Source organism: Martes martes (assembly GCF_963455335.1).
Source record: "Martes martes genome assembly, chromosome: 9".
Taxonomy (NCBI): Eukaryota; Metazoa; Chordata; class Mammalia; order Carnivora; family Mustelidae; genus Martes; species Martes martes.
The window spans coordinates 102,827,988-102,850,367 of record NC_137896.1 but is presented as its reverse complement, the minus strand read 5'-3'; the positions used below and the strand labels follow the sequence as shown (position 1 = coordinate 102,850,367).

General features: G+C 42.9%; 1 protein-coding gene across 2 annotated transcripts in view; it reads left to right on the top strand.

Moving 5' to 3' along the window:
• Positions 1-22,380, top strand: part of MERTK (MER proto-oncogene, tyrosine kinase) — a 113,233-nt gene that overhangs the window by 39,999 nt on the left and 50,854 nt on the right. For both annotated transcript variants that reach the window (XM_080812661.1, XM_080812662.1), the window contains exons 3-5: positions 917-1,017; positions 3,135-3,308; positions 21,348-21,434. In XM_080812661.1, the coding sequence (XP_080668787.1) occupies positions 917-1,017; positions 3,135-3,308; positions 21,348-21,434 (362 nt within the window). The remainder of the gene's footprint in view (positions 1-916; positions 1,018-3,134; positions 3,309-21,347; positions 21,435-22,380) is intronic.

Here is a 22,380-nt window from a genome sequence, read left to right as displayed (position 1 = left end):
CCAGGCGTGACCACTCCAGGAGAGAGGATAGAGTACACAGGGACTGGCATCCTGGTACTCCCGCACACACAGGGCAGCTGCAGATGGAGAGGTGCTGTCAGTGATCTGAGTCATGGCCAAGTTCCAGACACCACAAAGGGATGGTGGCCCCCATGTTCAGGTAATTGCAGCCCTAGGAAATTAGGTGGCTGTTAAAACCAGACAAAATTCTTTGTGTGTTTGTAAATGGAACTGGGTTCTAAACTCAGAAAGTCATCTAGGATATGGAACCGTTGCCCCTGACCTCTGAAAGTGGCCCTTGGCCCCTAAAAGCCATGGTGCCCCCTAGTTTTTGTGCCCACCTTACAAATTTGCAGAATGCCTTGATGGGGCAATACTGCCCAGTATAGAGAACCCTGGTATATAGCCTACCATTAAAGGCAGGACGAGTAACAGAACACGCATTAGTTGTGGTTCTTCAGAGAAACAGAACCAAAGAGGGAATGAGAGAAAGTTATTTTAAGGAACTGACTAATGTGATTGTGGGTGCTAGCAAATCCAAAATGTGCGGGGCATCAGCTAGAGACCCAGGGAAGAGTTGGTGTTGCAGTCTTGGATCCGAAGGCAGTTTAGAGGCAGAATTCCCTTTTCCTTGGGAGGACCTCCATCTTTGCTCATAAGGCCCTCAGTTGACCAGTGAGACCTACCCATGTTATGAAGGATAATCTTCACTCAGAGCCTGCTGATAGAAATGTTAATCACACCCGAAAAGTACATCTAGAGTAATGTTTGACCAAATGTCTAGGTACCATGACCTAGCCATGTTGACGTATAAGGTTAATACAGCATATGACAAGGAAGTTGAAGAATGTTCTGTTCCTATAACAGGAACCCAAGGGGTAGTCACTGTAAATATCTTTATTTGTTTTCTTTGTAGCATAACCAGTGTGCAGCGTTCAGACAACGGGTCGTACATTTGTAAGATGAAAATAAACAATGAAGAGATTGTGTCTGACCCCATCTACATTGAGGTGCAAGGTAAGTCCAGAAGCCACAGGGTGGCCTATATTAATTGCTTTGCATGTAAAACTCTAGAGTTGGGCATGCCCATTTATTACTCTCTATGCAAACTCTACAAATGCGTAAGCACTGAAATTTTACAAGGGGATCCTCTTTTGAGACTTTAGGTAATAATGGATGAATGACGTGAATTTGATTCTCAGAGTTTTCACTCTATCCTCGGCAATAGGTCTGATATAAAAACAGATTATGGACCTTCCTGTCCTCAGATTATTTACGATTTAGAAACCTGGAGACTGTTTTTCAAAGTGAAATGCATTCCACTCACCAGTTCTCAAGGCTGGCGTCCGAGACCGCTCACCTGGTCTAGTGGTGATTTGCCTTGGAGGATGAGTGGTTTTCCTGAACTGGGTCAGCAGCTAGATCCGGGACTCATTTGAGGCCCTAGGATTTATTGGGTACATGATTCAGTGCAGTTCCATGCCGTGACATGAGACGGGCTCAGTGGAGGCACGAAGTGAGATATGGACTAGGAGAGAGGGTGGTCTCTGCCCTCGAGGAACTTGGACTGCAGTAGGGAGTGTGAGCCGATGCCTAGGTGAGCCCAGGTCCCGAGGCCCCGGGTCTCCGGGTACACATGCTTGGTTTCTGCAGTGGCAGGGCCTATCAAGGAAGGCTTCAAGGAGGAGGCACCTCTATTATCACCACATCTGATCATCCCTTACCAGCCCACAGGCTGCCTCCAGGGTCCTGCATCTCAGCTTTCTGAGAAACCCTGCCAGCAGAAGCACCCAAACAGCTTTCTTTTCTGCTTTCTCCTGACCCTCATCCCCCACAGGCTTTAGAACAGTCTATTGGCTATTCAGGGAAGTTCAGCTAGAACCATCTCCCACTGAAAGGCTGCTCTGCTCCCCATTCTTTTGCAAACCTAAACCTCATATCCACTAATGCTGCAGGAGGCCTGAGGGAGGGACCCCTCAGAGGAGTCTCCTTTAGAGCTTTGTTCTAGGCCCATCCCAGGCTGGACAGCTAAGCCTCCTCAGGATTATGTCAACATCAGCCCACGGGTGGAGATGGGTTGGTAGTGTTCCTGTGTTTGCTGTTAATCTTGGAAAAATGTCGAGAGGACATTTAACTTGTCAGAATCCCAGCAAAATACCCAGGGCAGGAATACATTAGGTCCAAATGGAGTTCTGCAAAACTTCAAAACAGGCAAAAAGGACCCCATTTTGCCATTCCCATATCATTCCTTCTGGGACCAGGAATATCAGTTCCCAATCCCAAAATAATACAGTTTAAATCTCCAGTAACAGTTAGCTTGCCCTGTTAAATTTTTGGCACATGCCCCAAATGAGTACGAACTGGGTTTCTCTGAGGTATTTCCAAAGTTCCGTTCCTTGCCGTCTCTCTGAGTTATACTCGAAGACTTTAGGATTATAATATGTGACTGTGTCTATACTGTTCTGGTGAGAATGTACTTTGAGAACCGTCCAGCCCTGCACCAGTGGACAGATCTTCAAATTCAATATCTCTCCTCTTAAAGTGTCACACAGAGTAGATTGTCCTCAAAAACAGGCGGACCTGTTACGTGGCTTTGTTTTTACTGTGTGTGTATTTTGGGAAGGAATACTGAACACGTGCCAGCCTGTGCCAGGAGTCTGAGCAACACCTGGTTTCAACACGGGCAGGCCTCCCTCTGGTCAAACCAGTTCTGAATCACCTTCACAACCCGTATGGGAAAGTATCCTAGAAAGCCAACTGCAGCTAGTTGGGGAGGCATTAGCTTCTCTTCTTCCTGAGCCAACTTTCAGAAGATGAAAACTGGCCAGGGGCATCTGGGTGGCTCAGTGGGTTAAGCCTCTGCCTTTGGCTCAGGTCATGATCTCAGGGTCCTGGGATCAAGCCCCGCATCGGGCTCTCTGCTTAGCGGGGAGCCTGCTTCCCACTCTTTCTCTACCTACTTGTGATCTCTCTCTCTCTCTCTGTCAAATAAATAAAATCTTGAAAAAAGAAAACTGGCCATTCCAGGTGTATGAAGAAATCTATTGCCAAGTTCCAGAACAGTCTCTTCCCCTTGGGACTCGGCCTTTGCTTGTAGATCTAAGACATTTTTTCACTAAACTCTTTCTCTGCAGGACTTCCTCACTTTACTAGACAGCCTGAGAGCATGAATGTCACAAGAAACACGGCCTTCAACCTCACCTGTCAGGCCGTGGGCCCTCCTGAGCCCATCCACATTTTCTGGGTTCAGAACAGCAGCCGTGTTCACGAACAGCCGGAAAAGTCCCCCTCTGTTCTGACTGTTCCTGGTAAGTCCAAGTCATGTGATTTCTTTAATGTTTGCTCTTAAACAGTGGAAGGGATCAAGAGTTTGGTGCCTGCGGCTGGCGCGGTAGAAGACAAAGATAGCACAGGGGTGGCAGCTGGGATTAGGGGCTGGGGACGGGGAGAGGGAGGTGGGCATCTCAGGAGAGAGAGTTCACGAGCCGGGTGGGAAGTGGGTGAATGCCCTGAAGAGTGTCCATGCTTAAGTAAGCAGAGTGGCCAGGACCCCTGAGCCCTGGCAGCAGGAGCCCTGCAGGCTGTTCTCAGTACTGGGAACATGGGGGCGAACTTCTGGAAACAGTCTTCCTGGCTTCCTTCCCACTCCAGGGCTCCTCCCCTGCCCTCCACAGCCTCATTCCTGGACCCACAGCTTTTCACTCTGAGACATGCTCCCCCCTGGGGGAGTTCCTCTCTGACCCCGGCTTCTATACCAGCTGTGTGATAATGACCTTGAGCTTTGTGTCTCCTGACCTTCAGGCTCATGTACTCAACTCCCTCCCTGGCAGTTTCACTTGCTGGTACATAGGCATCTTAAAATGAAACTCTTGATCCACCTCCTCTGTAGAAGTTTTGCCTTAGAATTCCCCATCTTAGTAAATGACACCGCCAGCGGCCCATCCTTCCTCTTCCTCATTTTTCATGTTGAATGCATCAGCAGGTTCTATCCATTCTGCTTCTACTGTGTGTCCCGAGTCTGTTTTTCCTCCCTCCATGCTGCAGCACCCCATCCACATCACTGCCAGCTCTCGCCAACACCAGTGCAGGGGCTCCCTAAGGGGTCTCTGCTTCCAGCCTTGGCCTCACTCTAATCCATCCTCCATGGCTCCCTGTTGTCTTAGACTGTCACTCTGAGTTATTCCTGCCCCTGCCATCAGCCCTGTGTGCTCTGGCCACCACCCAACTCTCCAACCCAACCCCACCCACCCCACCTTCTCGTCCCTGCTTATTAAGCACCAGTCATCCTGATTATCTGTCATTTCCTCACACACAGGGCCCTCCTTCCTGCCTCAGGACCTTTGCATTCTCTTTTCTGTCTACCTGCAGTGAACACTTGCTCTTTGTCCCATGACACAACTCCAATAGCACTTCTTCCAGGAAGCCTTCCCTGGTCATTCAGCTATTTTAGATCCTTCCCACCTCTTTATTGACTCCTAGTCATGTGTTCCAGTGGACTCCATCGTTGCACTCATCACAGTCTATCATCACCCACTTATTTGTTTAGCCTCTTGTCTGTCTTCTCAGAAATTATATGCTCAGCCCGAACAAGGACTTTGTCTGTCCCAAGGCAGTGCCCGACTCACAGTAGCACTCACTGAATATTCATGGTGACAACAGACCAGCAAGTGAATGCCAGCCTCTGGATCACTTTCCTCACTCCTCACTGCATAAGGAACATTATGGTTTTCTCTGCCTCCATCTGAATTGTCTTCGAATTTCTCCCAAGGAGTTGATAATCAAGCTCCTTCTTAGTTCAAAGTCAATTTGAGGAACCTCCATACTGTTCTCCAGAGTGGCTGCACCAGTGCTTGCATTCCTACCAACAGTGGAAGAGGGTTCCCCTTTCTCTTTATCCTCACTAACAGCTGTTGTTTCTTGTGTTGTTGATTTTAGCCATCCTGACTAATGTGAGATCGTGTCTCATCATGGTTTTGATTTGTATTTCCTTGATACCAAGTGATGTTGAGCATCTTTTCATGTGTCTGTTGGCCATCTGGATGTCTTTTTTGGAAAAGTGTCTATTCATGTTTCTGTCCTTTTCTTAATTGGGATACTTGTTTTTTGGGTGTTGAGGTTGATAAGTTCTTTGTAGATTTTGGATACTAACCCTTTATCAGATATGTCATTTGCGAATATCTTCTCCCACATTATCAACTATGGAGAGAGCCCATATGTCCATCAACTGATGAATGGATAAAGAATATGTGGTGTGTATACACACACACACACAGGAATATTACTCAGCCATCAAAAAGAACAAATCCTGGGGGACCTGGGTGGCTCAGTCAGTTAAGCATCTAGCCTCTTACTCAGGTCACGATCTCAGGGTCCTGGGATTGAGCCCCTTGTTGGGCTCTCTGCTCAGTGGGGAATCTGTTTCTCCCTCTGCCCCTCCCCCTGCTTGAGCTCCCTCTCTCTCTCTCTCTCACATATAAATAAATAAAATCTTTTAAAAAAAGAATGAAATCTTGCCATTTGCAACGATGTGGATGGAGCTAGAGTGTGTTATGCTAAGTGAAATAATTCAGAGGAAGATAAATACCATATGATCTCATGTGGAATTTAAGAAAGAAAACAGGTGAACATCATGGGAAGGAGGAAGAGAAAAAAGGGAGAGAGGGAAACAAGCCATAAGAGACTCTTAATGATAGAGATCAAATTGAGGCTTGTTAGAGGGAGATGGGGGGGATGGGCTAGATGGGCGGTGGGCATTAAGGAGGGCACTTGTGATGATGAGCACCAGGTGTTCTGTGTAAGGGATAAAATCACCGAATGCTACTACAGAAACCAGTATTGCACTGTATGTTAACCACCTAAAATTTAAATTTAAAAAAATTTTTAAATTTAAAAAATAAAAATAAATAAGTAATTTGAAAAACCCAAACAAAGTCCATTTGAAAACTATACCCCCACCCTTTCTAGGATGGTGGCTCTGAAGTCCCATAAAGAAAGACTTGTTTTCATTGAGGCGAAATTGACATACAGTTAGGTGTGTAGAACTTAAATGCACAGCTCAGTGAGTTTTGATAAATGTAGACACGCATGGAACCACCACTTCAGTCAAGACCCAGAACATTGCCGTCACCTCAGAATGTGCCCTCATGCTCCCTTCCCATCAGCCTCCACCTCTCATAGGCAGTGGTGTTCTGACATCTGTCACCATAGATCAGTTTGCTAGGTCTTGAACATGGAATGAGTGGAATTGTAAAGTATATATATTCTTTTGTGTCCGGCTTCTTTCCCTCAGTGTGATGTTTTTGGGACTCCTCATGTTGACATGTGAGTAGTATGTTGTTATTGCCAATAGTGGTCTATGGTACGGATGTGCGCCATTTTGTTTGTGTGGTGAACGTTTGGGATGTTTATGGATAAATAAAGGAGCTACAGATATTTGTGTGCAAGGCTTTGGGGAGACACAGATTTTTATTTTGTCTTGGATCATACCTGGGAGAAGAACATCTGGATCATATACTGGGTATATGTTTAACTTTTAAGAAAACCACCAAACTGTGTTCTAAGTTGTGCCAAGCTATATTCCTAGCCCCAGTGGATGAGTGTTCAGTTGCTCTATCCATGTCCTTGCCAACATTTGATACGGTGAGGGTTGTTTTTTTTTTTCATTTTAGACATTCTAGTGAATATGCAACAGTAAATTTTTAATTTGCATTTCATTTCCCTACTTTCAAATTTTAAATTAGATTTAGAAAAGATTTGAGTGGGGTGTCTGGGTGGCTCACTCAGTTAAGCATCTGACTTCGGTTCAGGTCATGATCCCAGAGTGCTGGGGTCGAGCCCCGTGTTGGGCTCCCTGCTCAGTGGAAAGTGTTTCTCCCTCTCCCTCTGACCCTCCCCACTGCTTGTGCTCTCTCAAATAAATAAATAAAATCTTAAAAAAAAAAAGACAAGATTTTAGCATTTTTTTATTGTGCTTGTGGACCAGTCATATATCGTTTTCATGGAAGTATCACTTCGGGTCTTATGCCTGTTCTCATAAAAATCTTAGAATCAGCTTGATAGCTTTTGCAAGAGTCTGTTGTGATTTTGTTTGCAGTTGTATTGAATTTATAGATCAGTTTGGGGGGGATCGCATCTTAATAATATTGAGACTTCCAATCCAAGAACACACTCTGTCCATTTATTTAGGTCTTCTTTAATTTCTCTCAGCAATTTTTTATAGTCCTTAATGTAGAGGTCTTATATGTCACTTGTTAAAGTTATTTGTAAATATTTTATGTTGTCGATGCTGGTTAAGTAGCAAATTTGAATTCATTTCCCAATTGCTTACTATTAGTATATAGGAAATAAATGGATTTTTGTACGTTGATCTTACATCCTACAACCTTGCTTGTTAAGTTAATGTGTTAGTTTCTAAGAGTGTTTTGTTGTTGTTGTTGTTTTGTAGATTCCTTAGATTTTTTTTTGTAAACACTGTCACCTGCAAATAGGTGTCCAATCTTGCATTTTTATCCCTGCCTCTTTCCTTATTTTACTAACTAAGACTCTAGCATAATGCTGAATAAAAGTGGGAAGAGTTAATATCTCTATCCCAGTCACCAGCTATGACAGAAATTGGATTTTGGTCAGTGCCCTTCCTTAGGTTGAAGAACTTTCCTTCTATTCTCAGTTTGCCAAATTTATTTTTTTTAATCAGATGATCACATAGTTTTTCTCCATTATTCTCCTACTGCAGCAGATTGCACTGATTTGATTTTCGAATGTTAAACCAGTGTGCATTCCTCGGCCAAACTCTACTTGGTCATGATGTATTGTGGTGGAATCAGTTTGCTAATATTTAAAGACTTTTGCGTTTACGTTTACTCTGTTTCACTGCTAGACCAAGGTAACACCAACTGTGTGTACTGCAATCCAGTTCTGAAACTGACTTCCCAAAGTCTGCCACAAGGCTCACTTCAGGTGCCAACCACAAGTGTCAGGATGGGGGGTAGTGTCCCCAGACCACCAGCACTTCTTACTGACTGGCTATAAATTGGAGATTCCCATGACCCCCTCTGGTTTGATAATTTGCTAGACCAGCTCACAGAACTCAGGAAAATGCTGTGCTTAACAATTACAGTTTTACTACAAGGGGTATACCTGGGGTGATGTCTGGGAGGGTCTTGCATGCAGAGAGCTTCCATGCCCTCTCCTGTTTGAATCAAGCGGTGTCACCCTCCTGGCATATCCAGGAAAAGGACGCTCTACTGAACTTTGGGGTGCAGATTTTTTTACTGAAATCTCCGTGCATGGGCATAACTGATGAGATCATTGGCCGTGGGTGCCTGGGTGGCTCAGCTGGTTGGGCAGCTGCCTTTGGCTCCAGTCATGATCCTGGAGTCCTGGGATTGAGTCCTACATCGGGCTCCCTGCTCAGCGGGGAACCTGTTTCTCCCTCTGACCTGTCCCCTCTCATGCTCTCTCTCTCTCTCTCTCTCAAATGGAAATATTTTTAAAAAAGAGAGAGAGAGAGAGAGAGAAAGAAAAAAAAAAAGGAAAGAAAAGGGGTGCCTGGGTGGCTCAGTGGGTTGAGCCTCTGCCTTCAGCTCAGGTCATGATCCCAGAGTCCTGGGATCGAGTCCCACATCGGGCTCTTTGCTCAGCGGGGAGCCTGCTTCCTCCTCTCTCTCTCTCTCTCTCTCTCTGCCTACTTGTGATCTCTCTCTGTCAAATAAATAAATAAAATTTAAAAAAAAAAAAAAGGAAAGAAAAGAAATCATTGCCATGTGATTGAACACAGTCTCCAGACCCCTCAACCCTCTCATCACATGGCTGGTCGTTCTGGTGATCTGTCTTCCTCCTGAGGTTTTCCAGGGGCTATTCTACACTTCATTAGTGTAACAAAGCTACTCCTGTCACCAGGCAGTTATAAGGGACACAAGCTAAATTCTTTATTGTACAACAGTGCTCGTGAGGGGAGTGGTCTGTAATTTTGTTTATGGAATGTCAGTTTTTGGTATCAGGGTATTCTTGTCTTCATAAATCTAGTTAGTACGTATCCCTACCCCCTCTATTTTCTGAAAGAGTTTAGTAACATTGGTGTTGTTTTGAAAAGACATGCATAAATTTCAGTGGACACTCCAATATCGTGTTTGGGACACAATATTTCTGGTAGTGTAGTTTGCATTACTTTTTTTTTTTTTTTTAAAGATTTTATTCATTCACTCGACAGAGATCACAAGTAGACAGAGAAGCAGGCAGAGAGAGAGAGGAGGAAGCAGGCTCCCTGCTGACCAGAGAGCCTGATGCGGGGCTCGATCCCAAGACCCTGGGATCACGACCTGAGCCGAAGGCAGAGGCTTTAACCCATTGAGCCACCCAGGCGCCCCTGCATTACTTTTTTTGATGAAGGTTAACATGTTGATTAATGTTGACTTTGAGGCTAACTGAAATCCTCACGTCTTTTTTCTCATTAATTACTGCAAAGTCAAAGCTCTCCTGTTTCTTGTATCTTTAATTATTTTTGGAAGTTCAGCCTACCATTTTTCCTTATAAAAATGTAAACCATTGTCTCAGCCCATGGAGGCCAGTTGGAACCCCCATCCTCTCCTTCAATTAACAAATCAGCCTCTTGCTCTGTGCCAGCTGCCTTTTGTGTCTCATCCAAGTTGTTGATGAAAATCTAGATTCCATCCTAACCGAGGGCAGAGTCCCGTGACCTGCTGATAAAGGCAGACTGAGTTGACATCAGCTCATTAAATCAACTTTCTTGGCTACTGTTCAACCACTTGTAAATCTGCCTGCTTTCATTTTCCTTCCATTTATTTCTCTTTCTTATCTTCTGAGATGTTATCACTACATTGGGCTGGTAACTATCACAGAAAGTCTGGAAATAGCTTGAATTCAATTCAAAAATTAGACCTGACTTCTGGGTGAGCTAAATAACTAGGTGCAACAATTTCCCACATTCTTACATGCACTAGTTTGATAGCACTCTTTTTTTTTTTCTTTTTAATATTTTACCTATCTAGGGGTCGCCTGGGTGGCTCAGTGGGTTAAGCCTCTGTCTTCAGCTCAGGTCATGATCTCAGGGTTCTGGGATCGAGCCCCACATTGGGCTCTCTGCTCAGCAGGAAGTCTGCTTCCTCCCCTCTCTCTACCTGCCTCTCTGCCTACTTGTGATCTTTCTCTCTCTCTCCATCAAATAAATAAATAAAATCTTAAAAAAGAAAGATTTTATCTATCTATTTATTTGAGAGAGACAGAGATAACAACAGAGAGCATGAGTGGGGAGGAAATGGAGAAGCAGGCTCCCCACTGAACAGGGAGCCCAACCCGGGGCTCCATCCCAGGACCTTGGGATTGTGACTTGAGCCAAGGGTAGATGCTTAACCAGCTGAGCCACCCAGGTGCCCCTTGATAGCCCTCTTTTAAGTTTTGTGGTGGATTTGTCTCTCAGTGATTCTGTACTACCAGGATCAGTGTATTTTTTCTTTATGAAAATAGGGACAAGGTGCCTTCGTGCCTTAGTCAGTTGAGCATCTGCCTTTAGCTCAGGTCGTCCTGGGATCAGGCCTCACATTGAGTTCCCTTATCAGCGGGGAGTCTGCTTCTCCCTCTCCCTCCTCTTGCTCATGCTCTCTCTCATTCACTCTATCTCTCAATAAATAAATACAATCTTTTTTATTTTTTATTTTTTTAAAAAGATTTTATTTATTTATTTGACAGAGAGAGAGAGAGATCACAAGTAGGCAGAGAGGCCAGCAGAGAGGGGGAAGCAGGCTCCCTGCTGAGCAGAGAGCCTGATTCGGGGCTCCATCCAAGGACCCTGAGATCATGACCTGAGCCAAAGGCAAGGCTTAACCCACTGAGCCACCGAGGCGCCCCAATAAAATCTTTTTTAAATCAAAGAAAATAAAATAGGGACAGTTTATCAATCTCTGTTCATCTGGAGGTTTTCCTCTATTGCATGTTTTCTTAGAAGGTAAAAGTGTTAAAAAAAAAAAAAAAGGAAGGTAAAAGTGTGTTTCTGTGATAAGATTTGACAATTCTTTTAATACCCAAGACTATGTATAATTTGTCTCAGCTTGGAGAACTGATGTATTTCTAAATGGTGATATACTCTCACAACTACAACCTATTTGGGGTTGCAAGTTCATTACAATTTTTATTTTACTTTTTTTTAATTTGAAGTTTTTTTCTTTGATAGAGAAGATAGAAATAAAATAGAAATAGAGCAGCTTATAGCCTAATAGTGTGGGTTTTTTTGTTTATTTATGTATTTATGTATTAGAGAGAGAGCATGTGCAAGCACGTGTAAGCCAGGGATGGGGGTGCAGAGGAAGAGGGAAAGAGAAAATCTCAAGGAAATTGCACACTGAGTGTGTAGCTGGATGGAGGGCTTGATCTGAGAACCCTGAGATTATGACCAGAGCTGAAATCAAGAGTTGGATACTTAACTGACTGAGCCACCCAGCGCCCCCCAACAGTGTGTTTTTAAAACAACCTTTATTGTGATGATATTTACACAAAGCTACACATGTGGTTAACTTACATAGAGGTACATGAATGGGCATGCATGTGTGCGCACGTGCATGCACACACACACACACACACACGAGTCTGTGTATAATTGATGAAATCTCCGTAAGCTCTGTGGGCGGGACCAATGTCAGTTTCCTGGTTTTGACAGTGTGCTGTGGTTATGTAAGACGTTAACATTCGGGAGGTAGGGTGAAGGATACGCTGAACTGCCCTGGATGTTTCTTTACATCTTTTCATGAATCCATAATTATTTCAAAATAAAACGATTTGAGGGGATCCAGGTCGTGAGGCTGGGTGTGGAACCTGCTTAAGATTCTCTCTCCCTTTCCCTCTGCCTCTGCCCCACTCTCTTAAAAAACAAAACAACAGTTTTTAAAAATTTTATTTCACATAATTATTAAATGGTTTTATATCTAAAATGTAGAAAATTCAGAAAATGTAGTTTTACATCTTATTATACATGTACAGTTACAACAAAACAGATTTGTTTCTGTTTAAACTTTTTCTGTAACTGTATTTGTTTGGGTATATATATATATATATATATATATATATATATTATGATTTTCCTTCAAATTAGAATGATAATACACATGCAGACTAATTTCAGCCTTTTTAATTTTTTTTTTAAAGATTTTATTTATTTACTGTGGTGCCTGGGTGGCTCAATGGGTTGAAGCCTCTGCCTTCAGCTCAGGTCATGATCTCAGGGTCCTGGGATCGAGCCCCGCGTCGGGCTCTCTGCTCAGCGGGGAGCCTGCTTCCTCCTCTCTCTCTCTGCCTGCCTCTCTGCCTACTTGTAATCTCTGTCCAATAAATAAATAAAATCTTTTTTTAAAAAGATTTTATTTATTTACTTATTTGAGAGAGAGAGAGCAAGTGTGTGAACAAGCGTGACTGAGGGGAGGGGCAGAGGGAGAGGGAGAGAGAGACTCTCAGGCAGACTCCAAGCTGAGTGCAGAGCCTGATGTGGGGCTCCATCTCACAACACTGGGATCATGACCTGCGCCAAAACCAAAAGTCAGTCACTTAACCAGCTGAGCCACCCAGGCACCCTTATTTCAGCCTTTTTATTACCCAAATAATACGTGAACACATTTTCATTGTAAAATATTCAAACCATAGCAACATACCAAAGCAAAATGGGCAAGTCTCCCTTAAATCTCTATGCGTTCACTCCCCACATAGTTGTCACAGACAGTGTGTGTGATAACACACAGTGTGAGCCACTGGTTCACTTCCTTCTAGGCTCTTCTCCTTTAAATGTTCTCACATATGTACATACACACATAGATGACCAAGACATGTAGATCTTTTATGTAGGTACTCATGGACCTCTCACTGTTTATGATAATCGCCTCATTGCATGAATGGACTATAATTTATTTAACCACCCCCTTGTTGATTAGCATATAGGTGGTTTTATTTTGGTGGTGGTTGTTACTTACGTGGACATCTTTGTATCCATATGTATTTCGTGGACATCTTTGTATCCATATGTATTTCTTTTCTGAAAACCTTTCTGGACAGCTAGTCCTTGTCTGTGTTTCTACAGTGCCTCTTCCATCAAGTTTGTACCTCTTCCCCATGTGGAAGCACAACCATCTACTGTCTCCCCACCCTGAATTATTGATCAGTGTTATTATTACATATTAGTTATTCATTACCTCAGCCCTGCCACCTATCACAGTGCCTGGCACATCAGAACTGTCGGAATGAATGAATGAACTAATGAACAAATGAATTATAAACAGAACTTGAGTCAGAGATCCCTTGACTGGGACAAAGGAACATAATGACAGTGAAGTAACTTGTATTTGCATAATTGCTTTTGCATTTAAACTCCTTCTCATTTATATTTCTAACCAGTTCTATGACATTAATAGAGCAGTTTTTTCACACCCATTTTGTAGACAGAGGGCTTAAGGAGGTCTGTGGAGAAAGGGCCAACCATGCAAACTTTTGACACACCGAGTTAGAGCACGTCAGGGATCTGTGGACTATTCCAGGCACCTCAATTTTGTAACACTGTTAAAGAATTTACATTATTCTTACTTACATCTGTGTTTAATTTTGAGGATGCGGTAGTGAGACCTGAGCCCACTTCAGAAGTTCACAGTTGAGGAACTAGGTGCCATTCTGACCGGATATGCCTGGGGTGGGGTTTATGCTTCACCTGCTGCTGCAAACCTGGGAGTGTTTGCAGGGAGAGGCCATCCCATCTTGAAATTAACCACATTGAAATTAACCAAGAAGTAAACTTTTTCCGAGATCACTTCTACCAAGAGAGTGCTAAGTAGGACCATGGTTTAAAGAGTCCTGATTGTTGAAACTTGCTTTGAGCAAGCACATTTATGAACAGGAAGGCTGTATGCTTTTTTTCTCTTGATACCAGTTGGGTTTTTTGTCCCTCTGTGACATAAGAGCTGTCTTTAAGAGACACAAGCAAAGCAATACTTTGTCTAAAGGGCACTGTTCTGAGTCAACAAAGCCAATCTCAAAGATTGCATGCTGTGTGATTCAATTTATATAACATTCTCAGAAATGACAAAGTGATGATGATTAATCAGGGTTTAGCTTAGGTAGGATGTTCCTAAAATATGAGGGAGCTTTTTTTTTTGGTGCTGAAGTAGTACAAACCTTACCTGAAATAAAATTTCATAGAGCTATACACCACCCCCCACACCACCCCCCCAAAAAGGAACAAAAATTGGTAAAATCTGAATATGGTCTGTATTTGAGTTAATTGTATTGTACTGACTTTTGGTTTTGTTCACTGTATGATTATGTATGATTATGTAAGTTCTGTATGATTATAAAGATCTTATCATTAAGGGAAGCTGCTGAAGGATGTACAAGAACTCTACTAGTTATGCAGTTTCTTGTAAATTGAAAATTATTCGAAAAACAAAATTTTGTTTTGTTTATTTTTTAGAAGATTTTATTTATTTGAGAGAGAGAGCATGAGCTGAGGGAGGGAGGAGCGAAGGGAGAGGGACGAGAATACTCCATGTGGAGCACAGAACCCAACACAGAGCCCAATCTCACTACCCTGAGATCACAACCCAAGCCAAAATTAAGAGTTGGAGGCTCAGGGGTGCCTGGGTGGCTCAGTGGGTTAAAGCCTCTGCCTTCGGCTCAGGTCGTGATCCTAGGGTCCTGGGATCGAGCCCCGCATCGGGCTCTCTGCTCAGCGGGGAGCCTGCTTCCTCCCCTCTCTCTCTCTGCCTGCCTCTCTGCCTACTTGTGATCTATGTCTGTCAAATAAAGAAATAAAATCTAAAAAAAAAAAAAAAAAAAAAAAAAAAAAAGAGTTGGAGGCTCAGCGGACTGAGCCACCCTGCACCGCACAGTTTTGTTTCTATTTTTTATTTCAAGATTTTAACGATTTTATCTATTTTTTTTTTTTTTTTTATCAGAGAGAGCACAAGCAGGGGGAGCAGCAGGCAGAGGGAGAAGCAGACTCCCCACTGAGCAGGGAGCCTGATGCGGGGCTGCATCCCAGGACTCTGGGATCATGACCCAAGCCGAAGGCGGACGCTTAACGGACTAAGCCACCCAGGTGCCCCAGTTAAGGCGTTTTTAATACCCATTTTCAGATCAGGAAAAAATTTGGAGCTAGTATGGGACCTGCTTGCTTAGGGTTTCATCTCCATGTGGCTCCTGCAACAATCCTGGATCCTGATAAAACACAAGTTGGATTATATTGGTCTTCTGCTCAAAGCTTTGGGTTTCCCATCCTACTTAAAGAACAAAGCAAGGCCCGTTTCCTTTGCCCAGAATTCACCTCCCCCCATCATTAGCCCATTCACTCACTCAGAGTCACTACTCTGAGGACATTACCCTGAGCCACCTCTGTCCTGAATATTTAAAATCACAGCCCACTTCCCAACCCATCCCTGGCCCTCTGATCCTTTTCTGTTTTTCCATGGCATTAATCACCTTCTGATAGAGCGTGAAGCTTACTTATTTATCAAGGTTATTCCTTCTTACCCACTACCCTTTGTGAGAATACGAGCTCTGTAAAAGCAGGGATCTCTTTTATTCATGGATATACCCCAAGTGCCTGAGAAAATGTCTGACACCTAGTAAGTACTCAGTAAGTATGTGTTGAATGAATGAATTCAGGGCAGAGAGTGTGTTCCAAGTTAATAGGCAACTTCCTTTATGCAAAATGTCCTTCCGTTGCTTTGCCTCTTTTGCTCTAGGGAAAAAAAAAAGAAGAAAGAGAGAAAGGGCTGCTTATCCAGAACTTAAGAATTGGCCCAACTGGTGCTCTTAGAAGTTGCTTTCTTAGCGATTCTGATTGTCCTTCCCTGGAGGGAACATCCTGTTACTAAATGTCCTTTAAAAATATCTTTCAGACCCCATGTCAGAGGCTGTCTTTTTTTTTTTTTAAACGAGCAGACCAAGCAAGAGGGCCATGAACGTCAGGAGTTGGGTGGGATGTGACCGAGTACACAGAGGGGGTGGCCCACTGGAGGAGGACATGGCTCAGAAAGACGGGAGGCTCCGGTTACCAGGGTCACTCCGGAGAGAGTGGGTAGTAGGGTGGGGACTTAAGGGGGTGGATGGCTTTTTTTCCCCTGGAAAGCCACAAGGGCTGGGGCTATAAAACTTCAAGGTCTATTCCAGTCTGGGTATTGTTCACCCAGACAGAGAAGTGGAAAGGAAAGTGAGAGGCAACAGTCTTTCCCAGCACACGCCAGTTGCCATATCCAACCCAGGCTCTTCCATGAGTCTCTAGCCCAGAGGCTAGTGCCATTAAACCAAGGAAGTATATATAACTGAATACATTAAGCAAAGAAGACTGTATTTTGCCTTCAGTTTTGGCCCATCCACTTGGGGAGAAAGTTAACTTTGGTTTGAACCAGTTTCCCCTTCTGGCTGCTGCCGTCCGTTTGGCCTGTGGGCATGAACCACTCCAGCGCATGGACAGAACTGCTAGAATAGGTGGTTTGGCTACTTCTGGGGAATTCTTACTAATGCTGATGTCTCCTGCCAGAGAATTTGCCAGAGATTGTCTTCCTGACTTTGTGTCCACTTTGAAAAGAAACACAAAAAGGAAAAGCGACTTCCCACTTAACATCATGTTCCTGATAAGCAGTTTCACTTTCAGTGTTGATAAACCTTGCAGCTCTGAAGAACAGTGGGCCCCAAGTTGTCTTACTTAGGGATCTATAGCCGGTCAGCGGATCTCATGAAAGGAATCGATCTCACGAAAGGAATCCGTCCTCTTGTTTTTTTGTTTTTTTCAGCTCCTGGCAGGCCTGGAATGTGATCTGTATCTTGTACTCAAGTGTTTCCCAAGAGTTTTGACAAGAGTCATTAAAGTCAAATAACTGTGTCTAGCTCGACTGTATAAAAAATATAGTTTGCATAACAACTCTCTGTATTTTCTGATTGAGCCAAAGCCAGTTTTTCTAAATATAAGCCAGATTTTGCGCATTCGTGGAGACTGGTGAAATGGGCGTCTTATTTGAAAGCTTATGACTTGGAAGGCTAAAGGTGATTCTTCAGCATGAAAACCAAAGTGTCACAGGTTGGACTGTGAAATAATGGTCCCCAGCATGGATGCCAGGCGGTGGCTTTGAGGGAGGAGGTCTTGGTCCACTCTGGAATGTATTCGTCTTCCTTGTAGAGTTAATGCCTGACAAAGTGCCGGGAGTCCAAATCTCTCCTTCACTTTGCGAAAGAAGAAGGACCTCTTCCTGACTTATCTGGAGTCAACTACAGGACATCAGTTCTCAAATGCTTTGGTCTCAAGATCCCTTTACAGACTTAGAAATTATTGAGAACCAAAAAGGTTTTTTATGTGAGTTCTATCTGTTGATAAGTACTGAATTAGAAACTAAAACAAAACCTTTAGAGCATAAAAATACATAAGAACGTACTCAGTTACCTGATAGAACTACTAACATCATCACACAACATACAGCCTCTAGAACATTCTGGAACATTGTATCACATGTTCCTAAGAGCATGAAAGTGGAAAGGAATTTCTTATCATTATTGTTAGTGTTATTATTTTTATTATTATGACAAAAATAGTGTTCATCATTAGGGCCCCTAAGAGGGCCTCTGAGATCCTTTGTCTAGGAGTCTCTAGACCACACTTTGAGAGTGGCTGCTGTAGTGTATTGGCTCAAGGTTAAGAAATTTCCAGATCACTACCTAAAAGATTCCAAATTTTGTTCAACAAAGGACTTGCCCTCCTAGTAAAATTTTACTGTTTATGTTTAAGAATTATATACATTGTCAGATCATCTGAGTGTCTCAGTCAGTTAAGCACCTACCTCTTGATCTTGGCTTAGGTCTTAATCTCAGGGCCATGTGTTCAAAAAGAAAAAAAAAGAATTATATATATTGTCTTGTTGGGTTGTGCCCTAATAATAGTTGTGAAGATAATCGATCTAGAAGAAATCTTTTTTCCAGTTTCAGTACGTATGTGTATTTTCGTTGCCAAGAAGTGTTGTAGGGTGATGAATCATGACTTCCAAACCCACATAATTATGCCATCTGGATAAAATTCTGCGGGGGAAGTAGAAAATCATGATGGAACACTTCTGGCTGCTGAGAGAAAATTGTTTCATTGGATAATGCTGGGTCTCCCATCCCAGTTATGGGTACACTATATAAGTGCCTTTAAAGGAATTTCACTTTAAAATGTCAGAGAACCTGAAATTATATTCTTTGCAGCCCTTTAAATCATAAAAAATTTAAGGTGCAAACCTTAAAATTTATGAGAGACTACATATATTTTTCCCAAAGTTATTTGGGAGGAATACAAGCAGAACATAAAAGACCCCTGAGGCAGGGTATTCAAGGGTGTCCTTTTATAGATGTGGATACTGGGCTTGGCATAAATATTCCTCTTCAGTGAAACAAATATATGTTTTTTAAGCCGTCGCACAAACTGTTAGCAATTTCGTCTGTCACTCAAAAGGGAGGGACCAAAAATGTGAAGTGATGGTTCCTATCTGAAATTTTAGTTTCCTTGCTCTTGGAATTGTCAAGAAAATCGAAGCCATTTAATTAGGATTTTCCTCCATTCTGAGGGAAATACTCCTCACCTCAGAAAATGAAAATACTTGAAGTATCTGTCCTATTCGACAGAACATTATTTCAGAGCAGTAAAAAGTCACCATAGAATTGTAGGACAGAGATGCACAGCTTCGTTTTTTCTTGAGAGACCCTGTCTAGTCAGCAGAACTCAGGCGCCTGGACTAACTTCATCTGGATGGAAAAGAACAGAACCCCACCAGCACTGGTTTTTTGGTGCACTTCTAACCCTCAAGAGAAGAGCCAACATAAAATAGGGATCAGGTTTGCATTTCTTAGAACTTCTCCCAGGCAGTTCTCTGGCCACTTGGCCCAGCCTTGGGCTGGCCTTCCCTTGGCAGCTTGTTCCTCCCTGCTTTTTCAAATTTTTAATTACTGTTAGTGACAAGCTTTGAATTTTAAAATTATCTGTTGGAGAATTTCCTGTACAGTGGATAGAAGAAAACAGAGTAAGGTTTTCAGGCAGGAAGTGAATGGAGGTCTAATTTCAAGAAGTTTTTCTTTCTCTAGTTCATGATGTGAATTCTGTGCCAAAGACACCTTTGTGCGCCAGAGACAGAGAAGTTTCCAGAATCTACTAGATGGTACATATGACTGTGCTTTAAAAAAATAAAAACAAAACCAAAATTTTTAATTTTAGAATAGTCTTAGATTTTAGGAATCGTGCAGATAATACAGATTTTCCCATAAACCCCACTTACACGTCCCATTAGTAACATCTTACATTAGTGTGATGTATTTGCTATAATCAGTGAACCAAAGAACATTATTATTAACTCAAGTCTATATTCAGATTTCCTTAGTTTTTACCTAATACCCTTGTATGGTCCAATGATTTCATCCAGGATTTAGTGGTCTTGTCTCCTTCGGCTCCTCTTGGTTGTGACAGTTTCTCAAACTTTCCTTGTTTTTAATTGTCTTGACAGTTTTGAGGAAAAATGGTCAGATTTCTTATGGAACACCTCACCGTTTGAACTCTCTGATACTTTCCTCCTGATGAGACTTGGGTTGTATGTTTTGGGGAGGAAGATTGCAGAGGGGAAGTGCCATTTTCATTACATCATATCAAGGATACATTCTGTCAACATGACTTCGTGGTGTTGACCTTGGTCGTATGGCCAAGGTAGTGTTTATCATTTTCTCCACTCTAAAGTTTAAGAAAAATAAATAAAGTTTTGCTTTTATTTCCTTTTCATACTGTCCTCTTCGGAAGGAAGTCACTTTGTGCAGCCCATGCCTAAGGGGTTGGGAATTATGATCCTCCCCCTTGAGGGCAGAGAATCCACATAAATTCTTCTTCATAGGACACTTGTTTGTTCCTTCACATTATTTAATCATTTATTTATCTCAGTATAAATACTGAGAATCCACTTGTGAATATTTATTTTATACTTTGGTTTACAATCCAAGGCTACTTCATTTATTTTCTTGCTCAAACTGTTCCAGCTTTGGTTATTAGGAGTTCTTTCCGTTGGTTTCTATGTCTCTGTCATTCCCCCATCACTCTGCGTGTGTGTGCTTGTATGCGTGCGCGTGTGTGTGTGCACACCACGTGATGTTTGTGTTAAATTTGTTCCAGGCTCATCTTACCTGTTTCCTGCTCCAATCTGAGAAATCAGCCATTTCTCCAATGAGTTCTGGTTCCTTTTATTTTTTTATTTTTTTTAAGATTTTATTTATTTATTTGACAGAGAGAGATCACAAGTAGGCAGAAAGGCAAGCAGAGAGAGAGGAGGAAGCAGGCTCCCTGCCGGGCAGAGAGCCCGATGCGGGGCTCGATCCCAGGACCCTGAGATCATGACCTGAGCTGAAGGCAGAGGCTTAACCCACTGAGTCACCCAGGTGCCCCGAGTTCTGGTTCCTTTTATTGGCAAATAGTATTAGAAACCAGTATCTAGATTACCTCTCCTTTCTATTTAAAATTAATAAATCAACTAGTTTTTTAAATTTCTAAGATGTTTTCAAACCTCTGAAATGATAGAATTTTTCTTCATTTAGCACTAGTGTCTTCAAGTAATATTATCATCTTGTGTTTATGTATTAATTCTTTATGAATTGTGACTTTTTTCAGAATTTTTTAAATTTATTTTATTTATTTATTTGAGAGAGAGAGAACAGGAGCAGGGGTAAGGGGTAGAGGGAGAGGAAGAAGCAGGCTCCCTGCTGAGCTGGGAGCCTGAAGCAGGGCTCGATCCCAGGACCTGAGATCATGACCCAAGCTGAAGGCAGACACTTCACCAACTGAGCCACCCAGGCACCCCTAATTTTCACTTTTAAAAATGGATTCATTACGACAGACCACCTGAAATTAAGCACTGTGACTTTCATCCTGCTATGTCTGGTCTCCTGAAATGTCATTAGTATGTGATGCCGTATGTACTTGTGGCTAAGCAGCATGCGACCGTCCAGATGAGCCTCAGGCATCACTCTTCTTGACATTGGGGCCAGTGATTAGCATACCTCCCTGCAGAAATTTAAGTCTAAATATTGCTGCTTTTGTTACCTAACATCTCACCATCCGGGAAAAATAAAACACTTAAATAAAGAACAGCTGCCTTTAGGCCCATGGTTGACTTGCTCCTGGTAGCTAGGGTTCAATCCCGGGTTTGTGTTTCAGCCACCAGCATAGTTTTAAAATTAACTTTGCATTTATGGCCTGAAGCCATGAACCAAAAAGTAAAAGAATGCTAAAACAACCCTCGGATTCTGGTGAGCTGCAGCCTGTTCTCTGTGAGCCTGGTCTCATGACTCCCCTTCCATTCCAGGTCTGACGGAGACAGCCGTCTTCAGTTGTGAGGCTCACAATGACAAAGGGCTGACCGTGTCCAAAGGTGTACAGATCAACATCAAAGGTAAGCACCATGGCCACGTCCCTTGAACGTGTTCTGGGAGCTGGTCAGGGGACGCAGCAGGTGCTCTGCAGCCAGCTATCTGAGTTTGAACCCTGTCTTCCCCAGGGACTTTCTTTGTGACCTTGGACAAGTCACTTAACCTCTCTGGCTTCAGTATAAAAGAGGGATGATTACATATTTCTACATATTTTTGAGGCTTAAATGAGATAATGCAAGTTAAAAGCACCCAAAACAGTACCTGGTGCATAAGTCTTTGATAAATATTAGCTCGTTTAGTTCTGCTTAGTCTAAGAAAATAGGCTGAGATGTCTACCTTCATCTTCTTAGCTCCTGTTTTCACCTTGCCCTCTCCCACCTTGAATTAGTCGCTATTTCCCCTTGAAGAGCCCCCAGGGGTGGGGGCAGCTTAGGGCATTGATTGAAGGAATGGGCTCTGTCCTTCCCAGGCAGCTGGGGCTGACACAAGTCTCCCCTAGCTGCTGCCCTAAGAGGAGAGAAGGGAGGGGAGAGCCCAGAGCTCCTATGTCTCTTCCTCCTAATGTCCTTGTTGCCTCGGAGCTGGGCCATAACATAATGGGAGACCTGTCTTGGAAGGTCCCCATGCTAGTGGAGACATACCAATCCAACTGTCTGCCTCTTCCTCCTCCCTCTGTGGGATCAAAGTTATTTAAACCCAAAACTTGAAATTAAATACTGTCATTTTAACCCTTTTCAAATCATCTTTCTTATTTTCTGTCATAGAAACTCAAGCGAATTTTATGTTTTAGTATTTGTGTTTTTTTAAATATTTATTTATTTGAGAGCATGAGAGAGCATGAGTGGGAGAAGGGGAAGGCAGTGGGAGTGGGAGAAGCAAACTCCCCACTGAGCAGAGAGCCCACCTTGATCCCAGGACTCCAAGATCATGACCTGAGCCGAAGGCAGATGCTTGGCCAATGGAGCCACC